Source organism: Muntiacus reevesi, chromosome 4, assembly GCF_963930625.1.
Source record: "Muntiacus reevesi chromosome 4, mMunRee1.1, whole genome shotgun sequence".
Lineage (NCBI taxonomy): Eukaryota > Metazoa > Chordata > Mammalia > Artiodactyla > Cervidae > Muntiacus > Muntiacus reevesi.
Window position 1 is genome coordinate 35,867,188 of NC_089252.1, and position 26,225 is coordinate 35,893,412.

Below are 26,225 nucleotides of genomic sequence, written 5' to 3' on the forward strand. Positions count from 1 at the left end.
ATTTCCCCCCCTAGAGAACAAATACCAAGAAAATAATGACTGCACAATTGATATGTATTAATTATTAGGATGATCACAATAATAAAAAAAAATGTTGTGATGCTCGCCATTCATTTTATGAGGATAGGCCAGCCAAAAAAGGCTGGTCCATCTCACTGTTTGCTGTTTTCAAGAAGTTACTTCTGTAGTCAGAGAAGAAGAAATATTGTGTGACATGCTTTATATCAGGATCTAAAAAGAAATGAATCAGATGAACTTATTTACAAGACAGAAACAGATTTACAGACTTAAGAGAATGAACTTGTGGTTGCCAGTGGGGAAGGATGGGAGGGAGGGATAGTTAGGGAGTTTGGAATCAGTATGTACACACTGCTACATATAAAATGAGTCACCTACAAGGACCTACTGAATAGCACAGGGAACTCTGCTCAATGTTGTGTGGCAGCCTGGATGGGAAGGAAATTTGGGGGAGAATGGATACATGTATATGTATGGCTGAGTCCCTTTGCTGTCCACCTGAAAGGAATTGGCAACCCACTCCAACAGCCTTGCCTGGAGAATTCCATGGACAGAGGAGCCTGAAGGGCTACAGTCTATGGGGTGGCAAAGAGTTGGACATGACTGAACAACTAACACACACACACATGGCTGAGTCTCTCTGGTGTTTACCTGAAACTAGAAACTATCACAATATCATTAATTGACTATACCCTAAAACAAAATAAAAGGTTAAAAAAAAAAAAGTTACTTCTGTGTAAGGAATCGGGCATGGTGATTTTATAGGTGGCTCAGTTGGTAAAAAGTCTGCCTGCAATGCAGGAGACCTAGGTTCAATTCTTGGATTGTGAAGAGCCTCTGGAGAAGAGAATGGCAACCCACTCCAGTATTCTTGCCCAGAGAATTCCATGAACAGAGGAGCCTGGTGGGCTATAGCCCATGAGATCGCAGGGAGTCAGACACGACTAAGCAACTCACACTTAACTCTGAGATGGGTCACAGGAAAAACTGCTCAGTGTGAAAGTCTGAAAGAATGTCCTTTCTGGTACTCTCTGTGAAAACAAGAACGATCCTGCCACCGTGATTCTCCCAAAAGTCAGCGGTTTCTTGACTTTAGGAGGCCATTTCTGCCGCCTTCTTGCTCACCCGCCAACATGTTAAATGACATCTGAAGCTGAGCTGTCTCTCCAGCTGCACGTGTGTGAATTGGATGACTTTCCTCCCAACAGTTGACATCCTGCCTGTTCCACTGACACAAAATCCTGACTATGAAAATACTTGGCTCCACTCTCCAAGATCATGGGCTGCCAGAGACATAACATTTCCAGACTCAAGGAAGGCCCAGCGCCTTATTGTTTCCAACTGGAGCAAACTTGCCAGAGACAGAGTCTGCCGCGCACGCAAATCACAGAGACCTACTTTCCTCATGCCTCTGTTTTTATCTACCCAAATCCGTACCACCAGCATTCCTGATAGAGGGCTCCTGGCTATGAATCTTGTAAAGTATCCACCTTCTTAAGAAAAATGACTTGGCAGGAGATGAGTGGAAGTCTGCAGGTTAGTCACCCAGAAAGAAAGAAAGGTAAAATGGTTTGGGATTAAAAGCGGTGCCTTTGAACTCAGGCAGCCCTCTCCGGGTTGCACTGCTTCTCTCAATTAAGTTCCTTAAACGAGCGCTTTATTCTGCCCAGAGTTTTCAAAGAATGTTCTGCTCTGTGAAACACTTTATGTCTTTCATGTGCTGAGTGTCCTCTGGGCGAAGGGTGTGATCAAGTTGTTGTTTACAAGTTTGATAGGAACACAGAAGGAGTCACTGGATTTATTTCTGTGTTTTTGAAAAGAATGGGTCAGTTGCTGGTGGATGGTACAAACCTAAAAGCTGAAACCAGTGGCTTCAAGACAGTTTCCAGTCTTGAAACTTCCTTGGTCCTTCATGCCCTAAAGGCAAAATGTGTAATAATTACAAACTCTGAAATGAACTGGCTGATATTCTGCCCAAGGGATTGAAAAACCATGAAACCAAAGACTGAACCAACCAGTACGGGACAGGATACGTGTCTGTTCTGAAGGCAGGAGGAAGGACACTTGTGAGCATTCACTTCTGCTGTCTTTGTGCTTTTTCTATGAAACAAGTTTATGTTTCTGATGAGAGGATTTTCCGTCCCTCTCCCACCACTTTTCTGTTCAGCAGACTACAAATCAAGGAATAGATGGGAAATCTTGGAGGCTTATTCTCATCTCCCTTGTCAGGTGGAGGTGTATTTGAACAAAATGAGTCATGAACAAAAACTAAGCAGAGTCTATATCTTTAGAACACACATGCTTTGTTCCTGCAAGTTCAGTTATCTGAGATGCAAATCATAAAGACCCTTGCTCCTTGGAAGAAAAGCTATGACGAGCCTAGACAGCGTATTAAAAAGCCGAGATAACACTTTGCCGACAAAGGTCTGTATTAAAGCTATGGTTTTCCCAGTAGTCATGTATAGATGTGAGAGTTGGTCCATAAAGAAGGCTGAGCACTGAAGCATTTATCCATTTGAATTGTGGTTCTAGAAAAGACTCTTGAGAGTCCTTTGGACAGCAAGGAGATCAAATCAGTCAACCCTAAACAAAATCAACCCTGAATATTCATTGGAAGGACTGATGCTGAAGCTGAAGCTCCAATACTTTGGCCACCTGATGTGAAGAGCCGACTCAATTGGAAAAGACCCTGATGTTGGGAAAGATTGAAGGCAAAAGGAGAAGAGGGCGGCAGAGGATGAGATGGTTGCATGGCATCACTGACTCAATGGACAAGAATTTGAGCAAACTCCAGGAGATAGTGGAGGACAGAGGAGACTGGTGTGCTGCAGTCCATGCGGTCAAAAAGAGTTGGACACGACTGAGCGACTGAATAACAAGTCATAAACTTATCTTAGGGAAACTCAGTCACACCTGTTACAGAATTCTGTACTCCATGTGTCCTATCCACATAAAAGCTGCCTTTCAGGACTAAATCTAAGTTCAGAGAGAGAAACGCCAAGTCCTATGCTGTTCTTTCTTCTTTACACATTTTTTCCTGTACCTCCTGTCAAAGGCTGAATACACATGGAATTTGGAGATACTGTCCTTCAAAAGTTCAGTATCTTGGTGTTTTGGGAAATGGTACTTAACTGATATAAAAATCCAAGATGTCTCATTACATAAAAGACAGGTGGAAAGGATGGTGAGGGAGGTGATGAGATTGAGATCAAGAATCAAGACAACCTAACAAAGAAATTCACTCTTTCTTGTCAGACCAGCTTCCCAGTTAGAATGGAGCACAGAGGAACCTACGGGTAATGCAGTCCTTGTTCACAAATTCAGCGGAAGTGTCCTGCTCCCCATTTGAATGTGCTTATTAGCACGGCCCTATTGACAGAGTTTAAAACTACTCAACACAAGCCTCCATTGGTCATTTAAAACCCTCCACATTCATCATCCTTTTGCCCAAAGCTCTCTTTAAGCAAAGAAAATTAGAATAAGTTTTCTACATGAAGACTCACTCTAGGCCAAATAATTGTAATGCATTGGTCAAGTAAAAGGGAGGGAATGGTAATGATGAGAGTGGGCTTGGTATTAGCTGATAGTGTCTGTGAGGGCCCGGCTTGTTGCCATTCTCCCGTTAGTGCCAGCTGGGCAGGTTCTGTATCCTTGATGGGCTGTCACCATGGGAACCTTGGTTGGGAGCCTCAACAAAACATCCTTGAGCTGGCTGTGCCCCAGAAGGAAGGACTTTCCCTCCGCAACAAGAACATTAGGTCATTTGTTGGCCCCTGACCCCAGGTACTAAACAGAAGCCTGAGAAGTCTCACCTACGGTTGTGTTTCATTGAGTCCTGTTTGGGGTCAAATGGCCACTGGCTGGTGAGTCAGATGGTAATTTTTCTTTTTGCAAAGTAAATTATCTTGGAAAGCATGTAAAAAGGAAGCAAGAGAAAGATGGAGGGAAGTGGGAGGAGGAGGATGGGCAGGAAGGAAAGAACGAAAAAGAGAAGGAAGGAAGAAAGAAAATGTATGAGGCATTTAAGGAATTATGCCAGTTTCCAGGCTTTTGAAATCTGAAATGCATGAATGCCACGCCTTTAAAACTCAGGTGTAGCAGAAGGAACTATTTGGCTAGGCCATAGTATTGTTAGCTTGGCAAAGAAAAGAGATTGTTTGTCGAGTATAATAGGGAGGGTGGGTGCTCGTCTGTGCCGTGCTCCAGGGAAGCTGAGAGCGGTTGGATTGATCCAAAGCCTCTGGGTTGGCAGATGCTGGATGTGTCTGACTGCCAAAGGTCTTGCCAAGTCTCTGGTCCCTGAACAGGCTGTCAGAAGATGCTGCCTCGATTTTGGCTTTTTGTTTTTAACATCCTGCTTAGTCAAAAAAGCACAAATCGCTGCAAGCCCAAATGTTTACATATTTAAGTCAGTCACGATCAAAAGAGGTCTTTTGTAGCAGTTGACACAGTGTTAAAAGAGAACAATGCTCCTTTCCCACAGGGTTGTTCCCCCCAGTTTGAGGCTTTAACTGTGTGAAGCTTTAACATGTGAAGCAAGAGAGATATTAAAAACTCAAAACTGTATAGGAATAGAGGTAATTTTGGTGAAGGAACAAAAGCAGGTATTGGTTTCTAGAAATAGGAAACAAGTCCCATAATGGGCGCTAAAGCTTTCCTTCCACACTTGTGTTCAATCTGTGTGTTCACAAACCTGCTGAAATGGCAGGTGTCATTCACAAGCACGTTTTTTTTTTCTTGCTGCTCAGCATGGCTTGTAGGATCTAAGTTCCCCTAACAGCGATGGAACCCAGGGCCCTGGCAGTGAAAGCAACGAGTCCTAGCCACTGGACTGCTAGGGAATTCCCCACAAGCACATTTTAATGTCACCATTTCCTCCCTTAAACATTAAGTGTGTCCTGGAGGGTTTCTGTGTTACAAGGAAAGGAGGAGACGGTTCCACCAAGTGGGGATGAGAAAGGCCAGAGGCTATTATGCAAATCCATCTGCTCCCATCCCCATACCATAAATGAAATATAGATGAAAGATCTTGTTTTCCTTTGCATACACACATCTCCAAATATGCACATCCTGCCCTGAACCAGACAGCATATTAAAAAGCAGAGACATTACTTTGTCAACAAAGGTCCGTCTAGTCAAAGCTATGGTTTTTCCAGTAGTCACGTATGGATGTGAGAGTTGGACCACAAAGAAAGCTGAGTGCCAAACAACTGATGCTTTTGAACTGTGGTGTTGGAGAAGACTCTTCAGAGTCCCTTGGGCTGCAAGGGGATCTAGCCAGTCAATCCTAAAGGAAATCAGTCCTGAATATTCATTGGAAGGCTGATGCTGAAGCTGAAACCTCAATACTTTGGCCACCTGATGCGAAGAACTGACTCACTGGAAAAGACCCTGATGCTAGGCAAGATTGAAGGCAGGAGGACAAGGGAACGACAGAGGATGAGATGGTTGGATGGCATCACCAGCTCGATGGATATGAGTTTGAGCAAGCTCTGGGAGTTGGTGATGGACAGGGAAGCCTGGTGTGCTGCAGTCCATGGGGTCGCAAAGAGTAGGACACGACTGAGCGACTGAACTGACTGACTGACTGACTGCCCTGGACATTCACTGTCATCTAGCCTCACCTGTGTAACAAGGAAATGGTGGGGATTGGGGAGTTGATGAAGGAGGAAAAGGCCACAAAATGACTTACTATCCTTTTATTCTGGGATAAGTTTTCTTTTCTAGTTCCCTCAGCTCTGAAAGTAAATAGTCTTTTCAGTAACTATCTCTCACTTGGACGATCTCCAGATAAAGAGGCCAGTCAGTTAAGAAGTAGTTTACAAGACATAGGAGGAAATATTAAATACACATATGCTAGGAAAATAACATTCTGGAGTTTTCTTGGCAGAAAATTACTGTGAGACCAGTAGCTTTTCTCTGTGCATGTCCATTTGTCATTTTGACAATGTTAATAAATAACCCCAAAGCACACCATTTTGAAGCTTTCAGCTCCCCTTAACTCTTTCAGTTGCGAAGACCAAAGATGATTGCTTTATAAATTGTTCAAAAATACATCACAAATATCTAACCTTATAAAATGTAGTTGAGTTGGGATGGGGATAGGAGACTGGAACCTGTACTGAATGCTTATCCACACTTGTCTCTTGTTTCTGAACTAGAGATTATGAGGGCAATATAGTGACCTGGGAAATGTAGGAATAAACAGAAAGGCAAGACCCAGGAGATTGGGTCTAGACATCAACTAAGAGTCTTCATCTTGGGATTTCCCTGGTGGTACAGTGGCTAAGACTCTGAGCTCCCAATGCAGGGGGCCTGGGTTTGATTCCTGGTCAGGGAACTAGACCCCACACACCACAGCTAAAGATTCTGTGTGCCTCAATTAAGACCCAGAGCAGCTAAATAATTAAAAAAAAAAAAAAAAAAAAAGTTTCCATCTGTGTGTAATGCTCTTTCAAAATTGAGGGAACACTGCTGGAATGTTGAATCAGAGAACATACACCTAAAAAAGGTATAGGTGTTCACTATATCCAACTCAAAAACTTTAGATATGGAAAGGTAAAGTTACTTTTAACTTGGATCTCTTTGTTTGGAATGCTCTTTTTCTCCCTGTGATTCCATACATTCCAGTATATTCCATGATCATCCAACCAGAGAGTAGTGCTGATAACTGGGCTTACCCCATCCACAGGCCAAATAAAACCTACATTGATAACTTCTGCTTCTGGCCAAGAATAGAGTAAGAATGACCGAACTGATTTACACGTCTCTCTGAAACAACTGTAAAAGACTTACATACATGCGAATAAACTGTATTTACATGACCTAACAATGGACAATTGGAAATGGAAATAAAAATAAATTTACAACAGCAAGAAAAATATGAAATATCAGCGGGTAAACTGACAAAATATGTGCAGGACCTAAAATAGCTGTAAAAATTTTGAAAAGCGCTTTGAAAAAGAAGGAAGTTGGTGGACTTACATTACCTGATTTCAAGACTTACTATAAAGCTACAATAGTCAAGACAGTGTTGCATCGGTGTGAAGATGGATAATTAGATAAATGGAACAACACAGAGAAGGCAAAATTATATCTATTTCTTTATATCAATAAATATTTGAGAGAAGGTTAAAAGGATATTCATATGCAAAAATTAAGCTTTGATCCATACCTCAAACCATGTATAAAAATTACTTGAAATATAGGTCCTAGACCATAAAATCTAAAATGACATTCTGGAAGAAAACATAGAAAAACCTTGTTACTTTGAATTAGCTAAAGATTTCTTAGCTATGACACTGAAAGCACAAACCAGGGACAGGAGGAGGCTTTGGGGAGTGATGGATGTGTTCTCTGGGTTTCTCCGAAGGCTCAGCAGTAAAGAATCTACCTGCAATGCTGGAGACCCAAGTTTGATCCCTGGGTCGGGAAGGTCCCCTGGAGAAGGGAATGGCAACCCACTCCAATATTCTTGCCTGGAGAATCCAATGGCCAGAGGAGCCTGGTGGGCCACAGTCCATGGGGTTGCAAAGACCTGGACATGACTGAGCACACATGCAGTGTGAAGTTCTACTTCCTGCACATTTTTTTTTCTTTTTAAAAACATGCTTAATGTTTATGTGTACTTGTGCTTAGTCGCTCCAGGGAATCTTCCCAATCCAGGGATTGAACCCAGTCTCCCACATTGCAGGCGGATTCTTTACCATCTGAGGCACCAGGAAAGTTTTATGAACAAAAGTTTTATGTACTTAACACTTAATCCTCAAAATTCCCCCAGGTGTATAAGCATCTTCTCCATGCATTGGATCAGATTAGGAATTCCACCAGTCTTCCTGAAGAAATCTTTAACAGCTTCTGACCTGTCCCCTCTCACCCGGCCACTCACCAGACTTGCCTCACCACCGTTGTCAGGAGATTCCTCTCCATCATCCTGAGACTTCCCTTTCCCCTTTCTTGTGCTGGATCACCTGTTTCCTGGATTCCATATTTACTTCTTTTTTAAAAAATATTTATTTATTTTGGCTACATCGGGTCCCACATGTAGCATGTGGGATCTAGCTCCCTGACCAAGGATCGAACCCAGGTCCCTTGCATTGGGAATGCAGAGTCTTAGCCACTGGACCATCAGGGAAGTCCCTGTATATTTACTTCTTTCTTTGCTTTTTTCCTTTTTGTACTTTTTTTCTAGAAATGTCTTCAGTTTTATCTTTCAGCTCTTCTGTTGGGTTTTCCAGTTCTCTGTTAAGTTTTTTAATTTTTAAGAGCCCTTTTCTTTCCATCCCACCTCTCCACTCCCCACCGGGTATACAGGAAGATGCTCTGTAAGGGACTGCATCAATTTCCACTTCCTTCACAGGGACTTCTTGCCTAACCTTCATCTCTTTTCTCTAAAAAAAAAAAAAAAAAAAAAAAAACCACTTTAAAAATTTCTGGATTTTCCTGAAAATGTTTGGTTCTCATTTCATGGCTTTTCTCTGGTCTCTGTGAGTTTGCTGATTCTTAGCTGTCTGCTCCTCCTTGAAAGTCATAGAAAAAGCCTCCAGAGAAGTCTGTGCTTTGGAGACAGGCTCATTCATTGTGATCCTCAGCGTTGGGTGATCTAACTGCCGAATCCCTGATGACAGCTTTCTTTGGTTCTTTGGGCTCAGACTGGCCCATTCCTCCACTGCAGGCTGTTCATACACCTACACATAGGGAATGTGTCTGGCTGCCGGGATCCTGGGAGCCGAGAGAGCATAGAATACTTAGCGCAGGTGCCTCGACATTCTGTTTGTGAATTTTCATTTATCCTCCTATTTTCAGTACAGCAACCCTGCCCTCAACTGTTTGCCTGTCTTCCAGACCCAGGACCATTTGTTTTGGCCTCTGAAGGGAAACCTCCAGCTTCCTGCCAGAGTAGGGAAGAGCCATCTGTCACCTGACTGCAGATTCAGGCAGTTTTAGCTCCACCCCCAGCCCTATGTCCAGTGCTGTCAATGCCCACGCCTTTTGTAGGTTCTGAAACTTAAGTTGAATTATATCCTAGATTTCTGCATGGCTAGCTTTAGATTCAGCTCTCTCTGGTCACCTAAGCCAATTATCATGTGTCTCTCTGCCTTCCAGCTCCTGCTGCTGTATTTTTTCCTCTCTTGTTCTCATCCTCCACAACTTGTGCCAAAACAAACACAAAATCCTTTTACTGTCATTTAGTTTCAGAAGGCCTCAAAGATCGACGTGTGTATATTTTTTTCACCACCTTTAATCAAAAGTCAATCTAGCAATAATGCACATATTCAACAGGGAGAGAAATTTAACTCATATTCTTAAATATTGTGTAACTATTAAAAGAAGTATTTGTCATGAATTTTTAATAATGAGAACACTTTTGTTGTAATATTAGTTGATTTTTAAAATATTACTGAATTTTTTACAAAAGAAGATTTCAACAACTTTCAAAATGTTCATGGAGAAAGCATAGGTAAAAATATACCCCTCTATTAGTTCATGGTTAATGAGTAGGATTATGGAAATTTTTATTTTTATTTCTGCAATTTATAAATTTTCATAGTATATAAATATTATCTTGTCATTAATAAGATTACTTAATGATTCACAATTATTATAGAAAAAGTATTGTTGTTGCTTAGTTGCTAAGTCATATAATACTTAAAAAGATATCTGTCTATCCACGCATATAATCACAGTTTTTTCAGTTGCTCTAAAGTTCACTGGAGAGTTATAGACTGTTAACATGCTGCTGTATGTTTTCCTCTCAGTAAATCTGCATGCTATTTTTATAATAAAAATAATAATATTCTTCCTCTTTGTATCCACTGTTAAGAGTTTTGGAGTCGGTCATGGGCTAAGGTAAGAAAGTCTAGTTTGAACTACTGTTGAAATACAGTTGTTACTTGGAAAGAAAGGGGAAATCCCTGGGAGCCTTTTAGCTTTCTCATCTTAGTCAGTGGAAAGGATTGGTTTACTAGATTTGCTAATTATCAGCTTGGAAGACAGGAAGACCTCATGAGAACTCCTGGGGACCAGTCCAGGGAATGGGAGAGGATGGAAGCAGGATGCTTGGAGGGCCTGGGATAGAGCACAGAGCATGGCTGAGGGGAGCGTTCCTAGGGGAGGGCTTGACCCACTTTGCTTAGGATCATTCCTGCAGAGCAGCAAAAATAATGCCATGTGGATCCTATTGAATAATCCTACTGGCTGACCTGTGAAACAGGAATTGGGGACAGATAGCTAATGTTGGGGGCTTCCCAGGTGGTGCTAGTGGTAAAGAATCTGCCTGCCAGTGCAGGAGATACAGGAGACAATGATTCCATCCCTGGGTTGGAAAGATTTCCTGGAGGAGGAAATGGCAACCCACTCCAGTATTCTTGTCTGGAGAATTCCACGGTCAGAGGAGCCTGGCAGGCTATAGTCCATGAGGCTGCAAAGAATCAGACACGGCTGAGTGACTGAGCACATAAAGCACATAGCTAATGTTGGATGGAGAGGAGACATTGCTTTATTAGCCTAAAGGAAGTTTTGAAGTCTTGCTTCAAAACCCCATGCATTCATCGACCCTGGCTTGGTGCTGCCATAGCATTTAAACTAGTGACCTCCAGACAGCCTTCCTCTGTGCATGGTCCCTGCCTGCAAATAAGTGAGGAAGATATGTGATCCTCCGTTTGGATTCCTTTTCTTGAAGTAGATCGGTTATCAGTGCATCTTATCTTTTTGGTAATGAGTTACTAACTTTTTCTTTTGTTTCAATAGGGAGCACTGAATAACACCCTGAATTTACAAGTCTACCTTTTAATAGATGAATCAGCCAGATGGACTCTGCTGTTAGATTTAGTTCCTAAATTGTGATGGTTTCAAAAAGTGATGTTGATCATATCAATGTATGACAAAACCCACTGTAAAATAAAAAAATAAAAAATAAAAAAAAGTGATGTTGAGTTTCAGCCTCTTACAAAGTCTTTTTTTAAAAATTAATTTGCTTTTATTTTTGGCTGCACTGGGTCTTCGTTGTTCTGTGTGGGCTTTCTCTAGTTGCAGCAAGCGGGGGCTACTCTTCATTGAGGTAGGTGGGCTTCTCATCGAGGTGGCTTCTCTTGCTTCTGAGCTTGGGCTCTAGGTTGCATGGGGTTCGGTAGTTGGTGGCTTAATGGCTCTAGAGCACAGACTCAGTAGTTGTGGTACATGGGCTTATTTACTCCAAGGCATGTGGGATTTTCCCAGACCAGGGGTGGAACCCATGCATTGGCTGGCAGGTTCTTAGCCACTGCCACCAGGAAGCCCATCTTACAAAGTCTTTTAATCTTCCTTTCTTTGCACTATCTCTTTGTTTCTCTTGCTATATTTCCTTTCTTTTTTCACTTTTTGTTAGACTAGTGTCATTTATCAGTCTGTTTATTTGGGAAAGTGAGAGATGGATTGTAATAGCCATTCAATGTGAAAACAATAGTCCTATCTTTTATCATTAGATAATTAAAAAATAATTTAAAATATTTTAAAAAAACCCAGCTGTCTTTAAGAAATCTCATCTACCCAGTTTTGTATTTTAAGATCCTATCTAAATGAATGACTACCAGCAAAATTATAAAAAGAATTAAAATTAACAGACAGAAGAAACAAGTAATCTCTGCTTGTTTGACAGCAAATTTCTTATGGCAAGGTTGAAAACAATCATTAACATCAATTTTTAATGCTTATTTATTTCATAGCAGTTAACTACATAGTGACCTTCGAGAATGGGTATGGTTTGGAAGTTTGAGCACCACCAAAATTGGGGCTGCCAGCTTTTTGGGGAGATGTATTTAAAAGAAATTACTCAGTTTACTGAGGAACAGCAATAATTTATTAAATGTTCAACTTTTTAATAACATGATAAAAATAGCTCATTTGAAGTTTGGGGGTTGCTATTAGGCATATAATGTTTAACATTCCTACAGAAATGGACAAGTATCAAGGGCATGAATTCGATCATATAGAATTGCTAATTGCAGGAGAAATGTTTGAAGTACATTTAAAAAATTAGGATGATTTTTTCTTATCTTTAAAGAAAAGATGGTATAATTGCTTTCTTGAGACTTCACTCTTTAGAGAGATTTATTCGTGTTATATATAATATAATGTTATATCCTTCCTTATCTTTGATAATTTTTCTTACTCTGAAGGCTCCTCTGTCTGAAATTAATATAGCAGCTCCTGCTTTTTTTTGTTGTTGTTGTTTTGTTTTTGCTTTTTTTTTTAAACTTTATTTTTGGCTGCACTGGGTCTTCATTGCTGCTTGAGGGCTTCTCTCTAGTTGCTTCAAGCAGAGGCTACTCTCTAGTTGTGGTGCACAGGCTTTTCACTGTGGTGGCTTCTCTTGTGGAGCATGGCCGCTAGGCATGCAGGCTTCAGTAGTTGTGGTGCATGGACTTAGTTGTTCCGTGGCAATGTGGGATCTTCCTAGAGCAGGGATTGAACCTGTGTCCTCTGCATTGGTAGGCAGATTCTTAACCACTGGACCACCAGGGAAGTTCACTCCTGCTTTCTTTTGACTAGTATTAATACAGTATGGACCTAATAGAAGCAGAAGATATTAAGAAGAGGTGGCAATTAAGAAGAGGTGGCAATAATACACAGAAGAACTATACAAAAAAGATCTTCATGACCCAGATAACCACGATGATGTGATCACTCACCTAGAGCCAGACATACTGGAATGTGAAGTCAAGTGGGCCTTAGGAAGAATCACTACAAACAAGGCTAGTGGAGGTGATGGAATTCCAACTGAGCTATTTCAAATCCTAAAAGATGATGCTGTGAAAGTGCTGCACTCAATATGCCAGCACATTTGGAAAACTCAGCAGTGGCCACAGGACTGGAAAAGGTCAGTTTTCATTCTAATCCCAAAGAAAGGCAATGCCAAAGAATGCTCAAACTACCGCACAATTGCACTCATCTTTCAACACTAGCAAAGTAGTGCTCAAAATTCACCAACCCAGGCTTCAGCAGTACATGAACCATGAACTTCCATATATTCAAGCTGGACTTAGAAAAGGCAGAGGAACCAGAGATCAAATTGCCAACATCCATTGGATCATCAAAAAAAGTGAGAAATCCAGAAAAATATCTATTTCTGCTTTATTGACTATGCTAAAGCCTTTGACTGTGTGAATCACAACAAATTGTGGAAAATTCTTAGAGAGATGGGAATACCAAACCACCTTACATGCCTCTTGAGAACTCTGTGTGCAGGTCAAGAAGGAATAGTTAGAACTGGACATGGAAGAACAGACGGGTTCCAAATTGGGAAAGGAGTATGTCAAGACTGTATATTGTCACTCTGCTTATTCAACTTATATGCAGAGTACATCATGTGAAATGCCGGCTGGATGAAGCAAACTGGAATTAAGATTGCTGGAGAAATATCAGTAACCTCAGATATGCAGATGACACCACCCTTACGGCAGAAAGCAAAGAACTAAAGAGCCTCTTGATGAAAGTGAAAGAGGAGAGTCAAAAAATTGGCTTAAAACTCAGCATTCAGAAAACTAAGATCATGGCATCTGGTCCCATCACTTCATGGCAAATAGATGGGGAAACAGTGGAAACAGTGACAGACTTTATTTTTTGGGCTCCAAAATCACTGCAGATGGTGACTGCAGCCATGATATTAAAAGACGCTTGCTCCTTGGAAGAAAAGCTATGACCAACCTAGATGGCATATTAAAAAGCAGAGACGTTACTTTACCAACAAAGGTTCGTCTAGTCAAAGCTATAGTTTTTCCAGTAGCCATGTATGGATGTGAGAGTTGGACCACAAAGAGAGCTGAGTGCCAAAGAATTGATGCTCTTGAATTGTGGTGTTGGAGAAGATTCTTGAGAGTCCCTTGGACTTTAAGGAGATCAAACCGGTCAATCCTAAAGCAATCCTGAATATTCTTTGGAAGACTGATGCTGAAGCTGAAACTTCAATACTTTGGCCACGTGATGTGAAGAACTGACTCATTGGAAAAGACCCTGATGCTGGGAAAGATTGAAGGCAGGAGGAGAAGGGGACAACAGAGGATGAGATGGTTGAATGGCATCACCGAGTCGACGGACATGAGCTTGAGCAAGCTCCAAGAGTTGGTGATGGACAGGGAAGCCTGGCATGCTGCAGTCCATGGGGTCTCAAAGAGTCGGACACAGTTGAGTGACTGAACTGAACTGAACTGAATGCAGTATATTTTTCTCCATCACCTTACTTTTAAACTGTCTTTATATTTAACATGGATTTCTTATAGAAAACACAAAGTTGGGTATTATTTTTTATGCATTCTGACAACCTCTGTCTTCTAATTGATGTATTTAGACCACTGACAAAATGATTATTGATAAAGTTGGGTTAATTTCTACGAGATTGCTGTTTCCTTGTTCTCTGTTCCTATTTTTGTCTTCTGCATATTTCCCTCTTAGCATATATGTTATACTTTCTTGTTTTTACTTTTTTTAGTGGTTGCCTTAGTAGATTTACAACTGGTCCAAGTTCATTTTCAAATAATACTATATCACTTCAAGAGTGTTGAACATACTTTATAATAATTAAGTAGCCCTAATCTTACTTCTCATCCTTTGTATTATTGCTGTCATTCAATTTACTTCTACTAAAGAGTATAAGATATTCATATATATTGTTCCTATTATTATTTTGAACAAAGTATTACCTGTTAGATCCATTAAGAATAAGACAAAGAAGTTTTTATTTTACTTTCATTTATTCTCTGATGCTCTTCCTTTCTTCATGGAGATCTGAGTTTCTGGCTTATATAATTTTCTTTCTCTCTGAAGAACTTCTTTTAACATTTCTTACAAGTTGGATCTACACATTTACAAATTTCCTCAATTTTTGTTTGTCTGAGAAAGTTTTTATTTTTTCTTGTCTTTTGAAGGATAGTTTCCACAGCATACAGGATTCTAAGTTGGTGTTTTTATCTTTCATATTAAATATTTCACTCTATTTTCTTCTTACTAGTATGGTTTTTGAGGAAAAGTCACATACAATCCTTATTTTGCTCCTCCACAAGAAAAATGTCTTCCTTCTGGCTTTTTTCAGGATTTTTTCCCTTGGTTTTCTTTGAATATAGCATGCCTAGCTGTGATGAATTGGGCATTTATCCTGCTTGGCCTTCTGTAAGCTTCCTGGATCTGTGGTTTGGTGTCTGACACTAATTTGGGGCTGTTCTCAGTCACTGTTTGTTCAAATATTGCTTCTGTTCATTTTTCTCTTTTCCTTCTGGTGTTCTCATTATGTACGTTAAACCTTATATAATTGCCTCATTATTCTTGGATATTTTGTTGTGATTTTTTTTCAGGGTTGTTTTTTTCCCTCTTTGCTTCCAGTTTGGGGAGTTTCTGTTGTTGCATCCTCAAGCTCAGAGGTTCTTTCCTCATCTGTAGCTTATCTGCTAATAAGCCCATCAAAAGCATTCTTCATTTCTGGTAGTGTTTCTCATCCCTAGCATTTGTTTTTTATTCTTTCTTAGAGTTTCCATCTCTCTGCTAACATTGCTCATCTATTTTTATATGCTGCCTACTCTTTCCATTATGGTCCTTAACATTTTAATTATGGTTTAAAAAATACCTGGTCTGATATGTCCAACATTGTTATAGGTGCCTCTGGGTTAATGCTTGTTCAATCTTAACAAGTTGTATTTTTACCTTTTAGTATACCTTGTAGGGTTTCCCTGGTGGCTCAGCTGGTAAAGAATCTGCCTGCAATGTGGGAGACCTGGGTTTGATCCCTAGGTTGGGAAGATCCCCTGGAGAAGGGAATGACAACCTATGCCTTGTAAATCATTATTGAAAGATAGACATGATGTAGTGGCTAAAAGGAGCTGTGGTGCGTAATAAGTGAAGTGAAGTGAAAGTTGCTTAGTTGTGTCTGACTCTTTGTGACCCCATGGACTATTACAGTCCATGGAATTCTCCAGGCCAGAATACTGGAGTGGGTAGACTTTCTCTTCACCAGGGGATCTTCCCAACCCAGGGATCAAACCTAGGTTTCCCACATTGCAGGCAGATTCTTTACTAGTTGAGCCACAAGGAAAGACCAAGCATACTGGAGTGGGTAGCCTATCCCTTCTCCGGGGGATCTTCCTGACCCAGGAATCGAACCGGGGTCTCCTACATTGCAGGTGGATTCTCTACCAACTGAGCTATCAGGGAAGCCCATGGTGAGTAATAGGTGTTTAGTAAATGCAGTGGTTAGGTGAGTGTTGAGGGGAAGCATTTTCTAGCCCTATGATTAGGTCAGTCAGTGAGCCTGTGCCCTTGGACAGTGAATTTCTCCTCTTCCCCTCCCCACTGTGGTACAAGTTTGCAAGAGGGGGCTGAGGTTAGGCATTTCCCTTCTCTCTTCTCATTAGAAACCCAATAGATTAGGCTTTGGGCTTCCCGGGTGGCTCAGCGGTAATGAGTCTGCCTGCCTACCAATTCAGGAGACATGGGTTTGATCCCTAGGTCAGGAAGATCCCCTGGAGAAGGAAATGGCAAGCCACTCCAGTATTATTGCCTGGAGAATCTTATGGACAGAGGATCCTGGTGGGCTGCAGTCTGTGGGGTCCCAAAGAGTTGAACCCAACTGAGCAACTGAGCAACAACAAGATTAGGCTCTGGTAAGTTAGTTTCTCCCACAGGCAGAGCTTTTTAGGAACAGAACGCTCTGGTATATTTCAGAATGGTTCCTTTCCCCCTCTTTCTTCCAGAAGCACAGGGTGGGGATGGGGCTTTTCTCTGCTTTCTACCGTGAGGACTTGGTAGAGCTTCTGCAGGTAAAACTCATGAACTATGGAGGCCCTCCCATAACTAGGTCCCCATTAAGTTTTTAACTCTCAAACTTGTCCTCACTGAGCTGCCAGCAGTTCATCAATCACTGTTCAGGTTTTCCTGTCCTGGCACTGGTTCCCATGGGGCTTTCTTTTGTGGGTTTCTACTCCAGCAAAAACAAGACCGGGAGCTGACATGGCTCAGACCATGAACTCTTTATTGCCAAATTCAGACTTAAATTGAAGAAAGTGGGGAAAACCACTAGACCATTCAGGTATGACCTAAATCAAATCCCTTATGATTATACAGTGGAAGTGAGAAATAGATTTAAGGGACTAGATCTAATAGAGTGCCCAATGAACTATGGACGGAAGTTCATGCCATTGTACAGAAGACAGGGATTAAGACCATCCCCAAGAAAAAGAAATGCAAAAAAGCAGAATGGGTGTCTGAGGAGGCCTTACAAATAGCTCTGAGAAGAAAAGAAGCAAAAAGCAAAGGAGAAAAGGAAAGATTATACCCATTTGAATGCAGAGTTCCAAAGAATAGCAAGGAGAGATAAGAAAGCCTTCTTCAGTGATCAATGCAAAGAAATAGAGGAAAACAATAGAATAGGAAAGACTAGAGATCTCTTCAAGAAAATTAGAGATACCAAGGGAACATTTCATGCAAAGATGGACTCAATAAAGGACAGAAATGGTATGGACCTAACAGAAGCAGAAGATACTAAGCAGAGGGGGCAAGACTACACAGAAGAACTATATAAAAAAGATCTTCATGACCTAGGTAATCACAGTGGTGTGAACACTCACCTAGAGCCAGACATACTGGAATGTGAAGTCAAGTGGGCCTTAGGAAGAATCACTATGAACAAAGCTAGTGGAGGTGATGGAATTCCAGCTGAGCTATTTCAAATCCTAAAAGATGATGCTGTGAAAGTGCTGCACTCAATATGCCAGCACATTTGGAAAACTCAGCAGTGGCCACAGGACTGGAAAAGGTCAGTTTTCATTCCAATCCCAAAGAAAGGCAATGCCAAAGAATGCTCAAACTACCACACACTTGCACTTATCTCACATGCTAGTAAAGTAATGCTCAAAATTCTCCAAGCCAGGCTTCAGCAATATGTGAACCATGAACTTCCAGATGTTCAAGCTGGTTTTATTTATTTATTTTTTAAGCTGGTTTTAGAAAAGGCAGAGGAACCAGAGATCAACTTGCCAACATGCAGTGGATCATTGAAAAAGCAAGAGAGTTCCAGAAAAACATCTATTTCTGCTTTATTGACTATGCCAAAGCCTTTGACTGTGTGAATCACAACAAACTGTGGAAAATTCTGAAAGAGATGGGAATACCAGACCACCTGACCTGCCTCTTGAGAAACCTGTATACAGGTTAGGAAGCAACAGTTAGAATTGGACATGGAACAACAGAATGGTTCCAAATCAGGAAAGGAGTAGGTCAAGGCTGTATATTGTCACCCTGCTTATTTAACTTATATGCAGAGTACATCATGAGAAACACTGGGCTGGAGGAAGCACAAGCTGGAATCAGGATTGCCGGGAGAAATATCAATAACCGCAAATTATGCAGATGACATCACCCTTATGGCAGAAACTGAAGAAGAATTAAAGAGCCTCTTGATGAAAGTGAAAGAGGAGAGTGAAAAAGTTGGCTTAAAACTCAACATTCAGAAAACTAAGAGCATGGCATCCGTTCCCATCACTTCATGGCAATTAGATGGGGAAACAGTGGAAACAGTAGCTAACTTTAATTTTTTGGGCTCCAAAATCACTGTGGATGGTGACTGCAGCCATGAAATTAAAAGACGCTTACTCCTTGGAAGGAACATTATGACCAACCTAGATAGCATATTAAAAAGCAGAGACATTACTTTGTCAACAAAGGTCCTTCTAGTCAAGGCTATGGTTTTTCCAGTAGTCATGTATGGATGTGAGAGTTGGATTATAAAGAAAGCTGAGCGCCGAAGAGTTGATGCTTTTGAAACGTGTTGGAGAAGACTCTTGAGAGTCCCTTGGACTACAAGAATATCAAGCCATTCAATCCTAAAGGAAATCAGTCCTGAATATTCATTGGAAGGACTGATGCTAAAGCTGAAACTCCAATACTTTGGCCACCTGATGCAAAGAGCTGACTCACTGGAAAAGATCCTGATGCTGGGAAAGATTGAGGGCGGGAAGAGAAGGGGATGACAGAGCATGAGATGGTTGGATGGCATCACCGACTCAATGGTCATGAGTTTGAGTAAACTCTGGGAGTTGGTGATGGACAGGGAGGCCTGGCATGCTGTGGTTCATGGAATTGCAAAGAGTCGGACACGACTGAGCGACTAAACTGAACTCCAGTAAGTTGTGATTCTCTGTGTGTCTGTCTGTCTCTTTGGTTCTTAGAGCAGTAATTTGCCCTGTGACTTCACATCTCTGCCTGGTTTAAGAAGAATTGTTGATTTTTCAGTTTGAAAAGTTTTTTACTTGTTAAGACAGCGTGATGACTTCTAAGCTCTTTACCTGCTGGACCAGAAACTGCCTGTTATCTTCTTTTTACATATAAAGAAACCAAGGCACAAAGAAGTTTAACAATTTGATCAAAGCCTCCCAGCTAGTATGTGGTAGTGCCAGGATTTGAATCTCGGTGCTTTAGCTCAGGAATCTGTGCCCTTAACCATCATTGAGGAAAACAAGCAAGTTGGGTCAGTGGGGGAAGGAGAAATGTGTTTTCTTACCATGAGATCTTTTATATCTCCTAAGTTTACATTTTCTTTTGATTTTTTTTTTTTTTTTTTGGCCATGCCTTGTGGCATGCCATCTAGTTCCCAGATCAGGGATTGAACCCATGTCCCCTGTGTTGGGAGCTCAAAGTCTTAACCACTAAGACCACCAGGGAAGTCTTACATTTTTTTCAAAACATTTTCTAAAACTGTGAAAGGAACATGTGCCAGAAGGGTTGGTTTGAAAATGATGATTACTATCACTTGAAGTAGATATAATAATTAAACATTTTAGAGTAAAGGGGGGAAAATTCACTCCTAAATCTACAATTTTTACAGATTACATTTCAGTCCTTATCCATCTTTGTGAATATTATATGTGGGTATTATGTCCTCTTTTTTACTTAACATTGTACCATGGGAGTTTCTCCCATGTTTCCATATCTTCTTTACAAATCATATTTAATAGCTGTATAATAGCCTGTCTTGACGATGTGCTATAATTTACAAAAGCATTCTTGTTTTGCTTGACATTTGATAACTGATTTTTTTTTTTTACAATAATAGATAATGTTCCACAGTTGTTTCCCTTTCACTGAGTGATTTCAATCAGGATAGCCTCATGAGAGGAATTACTGGGTCAATGTATCTGGATAGATGTATAATTATCACCAATTTTTGTCATATTAATTTCTAGAAGGACTGTACCAATTATCTGGGCTTCCAGCATTGTATAATTACATCAAATATAACAATATAAAAGGTTATATGTACATATATGGAAAATCTTTTAGATGCAAGGGTAGTGTCAAACTAAGAGACTGTAAAATAAGACTCCTTCCATGAACTGAAACATGGCTTATTCTCAGATTTAAGTTTATGTTACATGGGGCCTTGCATATCGGAGACATTCCATAGAATTTTTTTTTGGATGTGGACCATTTTTAAAGTCTTTATTGAAGTTGTTTCAATATTACTTCTATTTTATGTTTTGGTTTTTTGGCCTTGAGGCATGTGGGATCTTAACTTCCTGACCAGGGATCAAACCTGCACCCACTCCTTTAGAAGCTGAAGTCTTAACTACTGGACCGCCAGGGAAGTCCCTATAGATATTTACTGATTGGATAGATGATGAATGGATGGATGAATGACATCCAAGTGATTTCTCCTAATTAACACTTAAAAAGTTAGTGACAAAGTTGAAATGATTTCCTGATTTAGGATATAGAGTTCTTTCACCTACAATAACTGCATTCTTACCCCATCCAGTTAGCAGTTACTATAAACTTAGTATATGAAAAGCATGGTCTGGAAGCTGAGGGTTCTGTGTTATCAGTAAACATAGTCTCATCCATCATGGTCCTCACAGTTTGACTGGGAAACTCACCTACCTCTCCAGACCAAATCCTCATTATAAAATGAAGATGCTGACCTCAGAAGTTCTCTTCAGCTTCTGGATTCAGTGATCTTCTCAAACTCTAAATTTCTTACTTCTGGATACTTAGACTCTAAGCATATTTTAAAGAGCAATCTAAAAGGACTTTCTTGGTGGTCCAGTGGTTGAGAGTCCGCTTGCCAAAGCAGGGGACACGGGTTCTGACCCTGATCTGGGAAGATTCCACATGCAGCAGAGCAACTAAACCTGTGTTTTCCACAACTACTGAGCTACTTCAGAAGCCTGTGCGCCTTAAAACTTGTGCTCTGAAGCAACAGCAGCCACCACAATGAGAAGCCCTCGTCCTGCAGCTAGAGAAAGCCTGTGTGCAGCACTGAAGACCCAGTGCGGCCAAAAATATAAAAGTAAATCAAAATATTTTTTTAAATCTAGCTTTTTTTTTTTTTTAAAGAGCAACCTAAAGAAACTAGTGATTCTGTGTAATGACAGGAAGTCTTTTTCCTACTCCTCATTTGTTCTTTCGGTCATCATTCTTTGAGCACATGCTAAACATGAGCCACTATTTAGTTCTAGAAATAAGAAAGAAAAAAAAAGGGAGAGAAAGCCATCTTCTCTTAAAATGTCTTATCATCTAAGATGGGAAAGCTTTCTGATGAAGAGGAGTAGTTTGGGAACACAGCAGTACCTCACACAGTGGTTGTATGTATGTGTGAACGGGATGTGCTTGTTCTGCTGTCAGGGAGGGGAGAGGCTTCCCTTTGCTCCTCTCCAAGTTCCTGAGGCTAGACCAATCATAACATTGACACAAGACAGATTTACAGGAGAAAAAGAAAAATTTAATTTGTGTGCACAGAGGTCGCAGAGAAATGGAATCTAAGAAGTGGCCAAAGCAAATAGCCTTTTACTTTGTAGACAAAGAAGCAATAAATTTGAGAGGGAGTGACAGGACAAAGAAACAGGTTTGGGTGTTTAATTAGTAAGGAATTTAAGCAGAGTTTGGACTTGGGTAGTGATTTAATAAAGAAACAACAAGCATGCATGCTTCTTGGCCCTGAATCCTGTCTCTGGTGATAACAATATCTTTCCAGCTCCCAATACAAGAAGGGCATCTTTTATGTGGAAGATTTATTTCCTGCTTTCAGGGATTCTAGAAAGGGTAAAGGTATCATTCTTTGCATTGACTGTTCCTTAAGTAATTTTAACTCAAACTAATCATCATGCTATTGAGGCCTATTTTGGGCCCCAATACTACTATTCTGGGACTTCCCAGGTAGCACTAGTGGTAAAGAACCCACCTTCCAGTGCATGAGACTTAAGAGATTCGGGTTCAATCCCTGGGTCTGGAAGATCCCCTGGAGGAGGGCATGGCAACCCACTCCAGTATTCTTGCCTGGAGAATCCCATGGACAGAGGAGCCTGGCGGGCTACAGCCCATAGTGTTGCAAAGAGTGGGGCACAATTGAAGCAACTTAGCATGCACTACTATTCTAGCTAAAATGTAAATAAAATGGTCTCCAGTAATAAAGGAGAGAAAGGAACAGCTAATACTGACTTAGGCTTACCCTCTAATGCTCCCAGAAGCTAATGGGAATTATCACTGAATATTGAAGGTTTATCATGGGGAAAAATACTTGTATTTTTGTACTTGCCAACATCAAGATGAAAGAGGATGAATGGTAGACTCACCATTTCTCTTCTTCTACTTGCACTCCTACGGACTGGAACTTACTGGGTGCTTTATTTCCCCCTGTCTTGTCAGGTTCTTCAGCATCATCCACCTGAAGAAATAGCCACAAGTAGAGGTGCTCTATTTTAGTCATCTTGTTTGAAAAACAAAGTCTCATTTCATTAGAAACATCTGTAGTATTACTGGAATGTTTGGTCATATGTTCAATATTTGTGTATTTGATGAACAGCATCACTACATAATTAGCGTGTACTTTGACTCTGCTGATCTTAGTAAAATGCAGTTTTGTTCACTCCTAAGTTGCCCAATAAATGTCTGATTCCTGCAGAGATTTGTTAGGATGTACTTACTTGTGAGCGCTATATTAGGAAGAAGTACCTCATGGGATGGGCTTCCCTGATAGCTCAGATAAAGGATCCACCTGTAATGCAGGAGACCCCGGTTCAGTCCCTGGGTCGGGAAGATCCTCTGGAGAAGGGATAGGCTACCCACTCCAGTATGCTTGGGCTTCCCTTGTGGCTCAGCTGGTAAAGAATCTACCTGTAATGAGGGAGACCTAGGTTTGATCCCTGGGTTGGGAAGATCCCCTGGAGAAGGGAAAGGCTACCCACTCCAGTATTCTGACCTGGAGAATTCCATGGACTACAGTCCATGGGGTCACAAAGAGTCGGACACGACTGAGCAACTTTCACTTTCACCTCATGGGATTGTTCTTTTTAAAGTTTTGAATTTGCACATAACAAAATACAAAAGAAGGAAGAAATTTCACTTATTGTAGTTAGAATTGTTGATACTGGGATATTGAACTATAAACTCATAAACTGTAGAGTACTTCATTTTTTTCCCCTTAAATTAAGGAATTGGCTTTGGATATCACTTCATAGCTTCTAAATAGCTATGAGCATGTTATAATTCATATAGAAAATATATCTAAATATAACTGATAGTTTATGTGACAGATCAGACCCAACCCACATTTGAAATAAATTTTGTGACTATTCAGAGCAATTAGTTTTATTCACCTTTTTTCTTAATAAATTATTTCTTTTCTGAATATAAAAACAATTTAATGTAAGTCTTATAAAACTAAGACACAACTACTGAGTCTGAGAGCCACAACTAGTGAAGTCCATGTGCCTAAAGTCTGTGCTCTGCAACAAGAGAAGCCACTGCAATGAGAAGCCCACGGATTGCAACTAGAGAAAGCCCACATGGAGCAACAATGACCCAGTACAACCATAAAAAAAAAAAAAAAAGAACCAGGATGAGCCACGCCCTGAGAAAAGAAGAAAGAAAGGAAGCAGGGTCCGAGGATGGGAGAGGAAGCTGCTGTTTCCTGTCCTAGGCTCGCCCCCACATCCAGACGCATAGCTTATTTGCATCAAAGTGTTGTCATCTTCTTAAGCTTTAGTCATTGCCAGTAAATTTATCTCTGACTTTAATCCCCTTAAATCCAAATATTGACAAATGTCACCTCTCTCATATAGTGTGTGGGGTAATCTATTTAAACTTTTGAAGAGACACTTAAAATTTTGAAATATGTTGCAGGATTAATTAAATCTCTGTCCTGAAAAAAACTAAGAAAGCCCATGGCAGATGATACAATTTTAGCATTGTTTGGATAATCATCATAAAGGAGGATGGGCTTCCCTGGTGGCTCAGCTGGTAAAGAATCCACCCGAAATGTGAGAGACCTGGGTTTAATCGCTGGGTTGGGAAGATCCCCTGGAGAAGGGAACGGCTACCCACTCCAGTATTCTGGCCTGGAGAATTCCATGAACTGTATAGTCCATGGGGTCATAAAGGGTCGGACACGACTGAGTGACTTTCACTTCACTTCAATCACTGTTACTTTTCTTGCTCATTCCCTGGTGGCTCAGATGGTAAAGAATCTACCTGCAATGCAGGAGATGTGGGGTCGATCCCTGGGTTGGGGAGATCCCCTGGAGGAGGAAATGGCAACCCAGTTCAGCATTCTTGCTTGGGAAGTCTCTTGGACAGAGGAGCCTGGCAGGCTACAGTCCATGGGGTGGCAAAGAGTCAGACACGACTGAGTGACTAACACTTAAAGGAGGATACTACTAATAATAACAACTAAGCCCAATATTTATTGAGCCCTTAGTATGCCAGGCACTATGCTTTGAACTTTACATATATTGTACCCATCAATATATAACAAACGGTTATAATACCGTTTGTATTATAACCTATAAAGTACCAGTGCAACAGCAACTATTATTCTTATTTTCCAGATGAGGAAACTATTAAGTAATTGGCCTAAGTTCACACAGGTTGTGAAATAAATGATTATAATGTTAACTATTAGATATAGATTAAATTCAAAATGTTGGAAAAGATTTGAGAATTCTGACCCTAAAAAGGTAAAACTGTGAGGAGTCCGAGGACCTAGTAATAATCTCACATATTTGAGGGATTCACATTTAAATTGGATTGCAGTGTAATGAAATTTGGTGACTATTTTGTAGCCTAAATTGTAATTTACTTGTTGTTCAGTCGCTAAGTCGTGTCTGATTCTTTGCAACCCCATGGACTGCAGCACACTAGGCTTCCCTGTATTCCACAATCTTCTGGAGTTTGTTCATGTCCATTGAGTCAATGATGCTATCTATCTCATCCTCTGCCACCCTCTTTTCCTTTTGCCTTCTATTATTATTCTTCATCAAAGAAGCTGCATCACATGGTCACATTAAATGTGAAGGCGTAGGGATCTTCCTAATGGTCCAGTGGTTTAGACTTCAAGCTGTCAGTGAAGGGGCTTGGGTTTGATCCCTGGTTGGGGAAGTAAGATCCCTCATGCCATGTGGCATAGCCAAAAGATTTAAAAAAATAAATAAATTAATTAAAAATAAATGTGAAGGTACAATCTAGGCTCTGTCAACATAAGATGTGTGACCTTGGGTTCTCATTTCTGGGGAATTGGTGATCATACCACATATACCAGAAGGCTGCTGGCACATGTAGGGGCTGGATGAGACAACCATATAAAGCATGCAGCCCTCTCATATAACTTCTGTAGCTGTGAACAAAGGTTTGCAGAAGAGCAAGAACAATTCTTTGGCTCACTAAAATATCCAGATAATCAAGAAGCAGTGCAATCTCTGAAACAAAGTCTTTGTTCTCAATATTTTTTGTGAATTTCAGAGTAGTTCCATCTTACTGGCTAATAATAACAATACAAGTTGGATGTCATGTAGTGCATGAATGCTTTATTATTTGGAGAGTTACCTAACCAACCAGCGGACCTGGGAGGTGATAAAGATGGAAGCTTTTAAATAAAGTGAACGATAAGACTGATAAATAGTGCTCGCTTCGGCAGCACATATACTAAAAAAAAAAAAAAAAATTGGAACGATACAGAGAAGATTAGCATGGCCCCTGCACAAGGATGACACGCAAATTCGTGAAGCGTTCCATATTAAAAAAAAACAACAACTGATAAATAATTACCTTTAAATTATATTGTTAAGTAAAAAAGGCAAGATATAGACTAGTGAGAGGTATATGCTGCTAATATTTGGGTTAAAAAAGGTATAAATAAAACATATATGTGGTTGACTATGCGCAAAATAGGGATTCCCTGGTAGCTCAGCTGGTAAACA

General features: G+C 40.6%; 1 protein-coding gene and 1 pseudogene across 6 annotated transcripts in view; one reads left to right on the forward strand and one right to left on the reverse strand.

The window, feature by feature from the left end:
- DLGAP1 (DLG associated protein 1) overlaps positions 1-26,225 on the reverse strand; it is a 288,426-nt gene that overhangs the window by 23,760 nt on the left and 238,441 nt on the right. For all 6 annotated transcript variants that reach the window (XM_065932530.1, XM_065932529.1, XM_065932533.1 and 3 more), the window contains one exon: positions 22,605-22,696. In XM_065932530.1, the coding sequence (XP_065788602.1) occupies positions 22,605-22,696 (92 nt within the window). The remainder of the gene's footprint in view (positions 1-22,604; positions 22,697-26,225) is intronic.
- LOC136168027 (U6 spliceosomal RNA) lies at positions 25,947-26,046 on the forward strand (annotated as a pseudogene).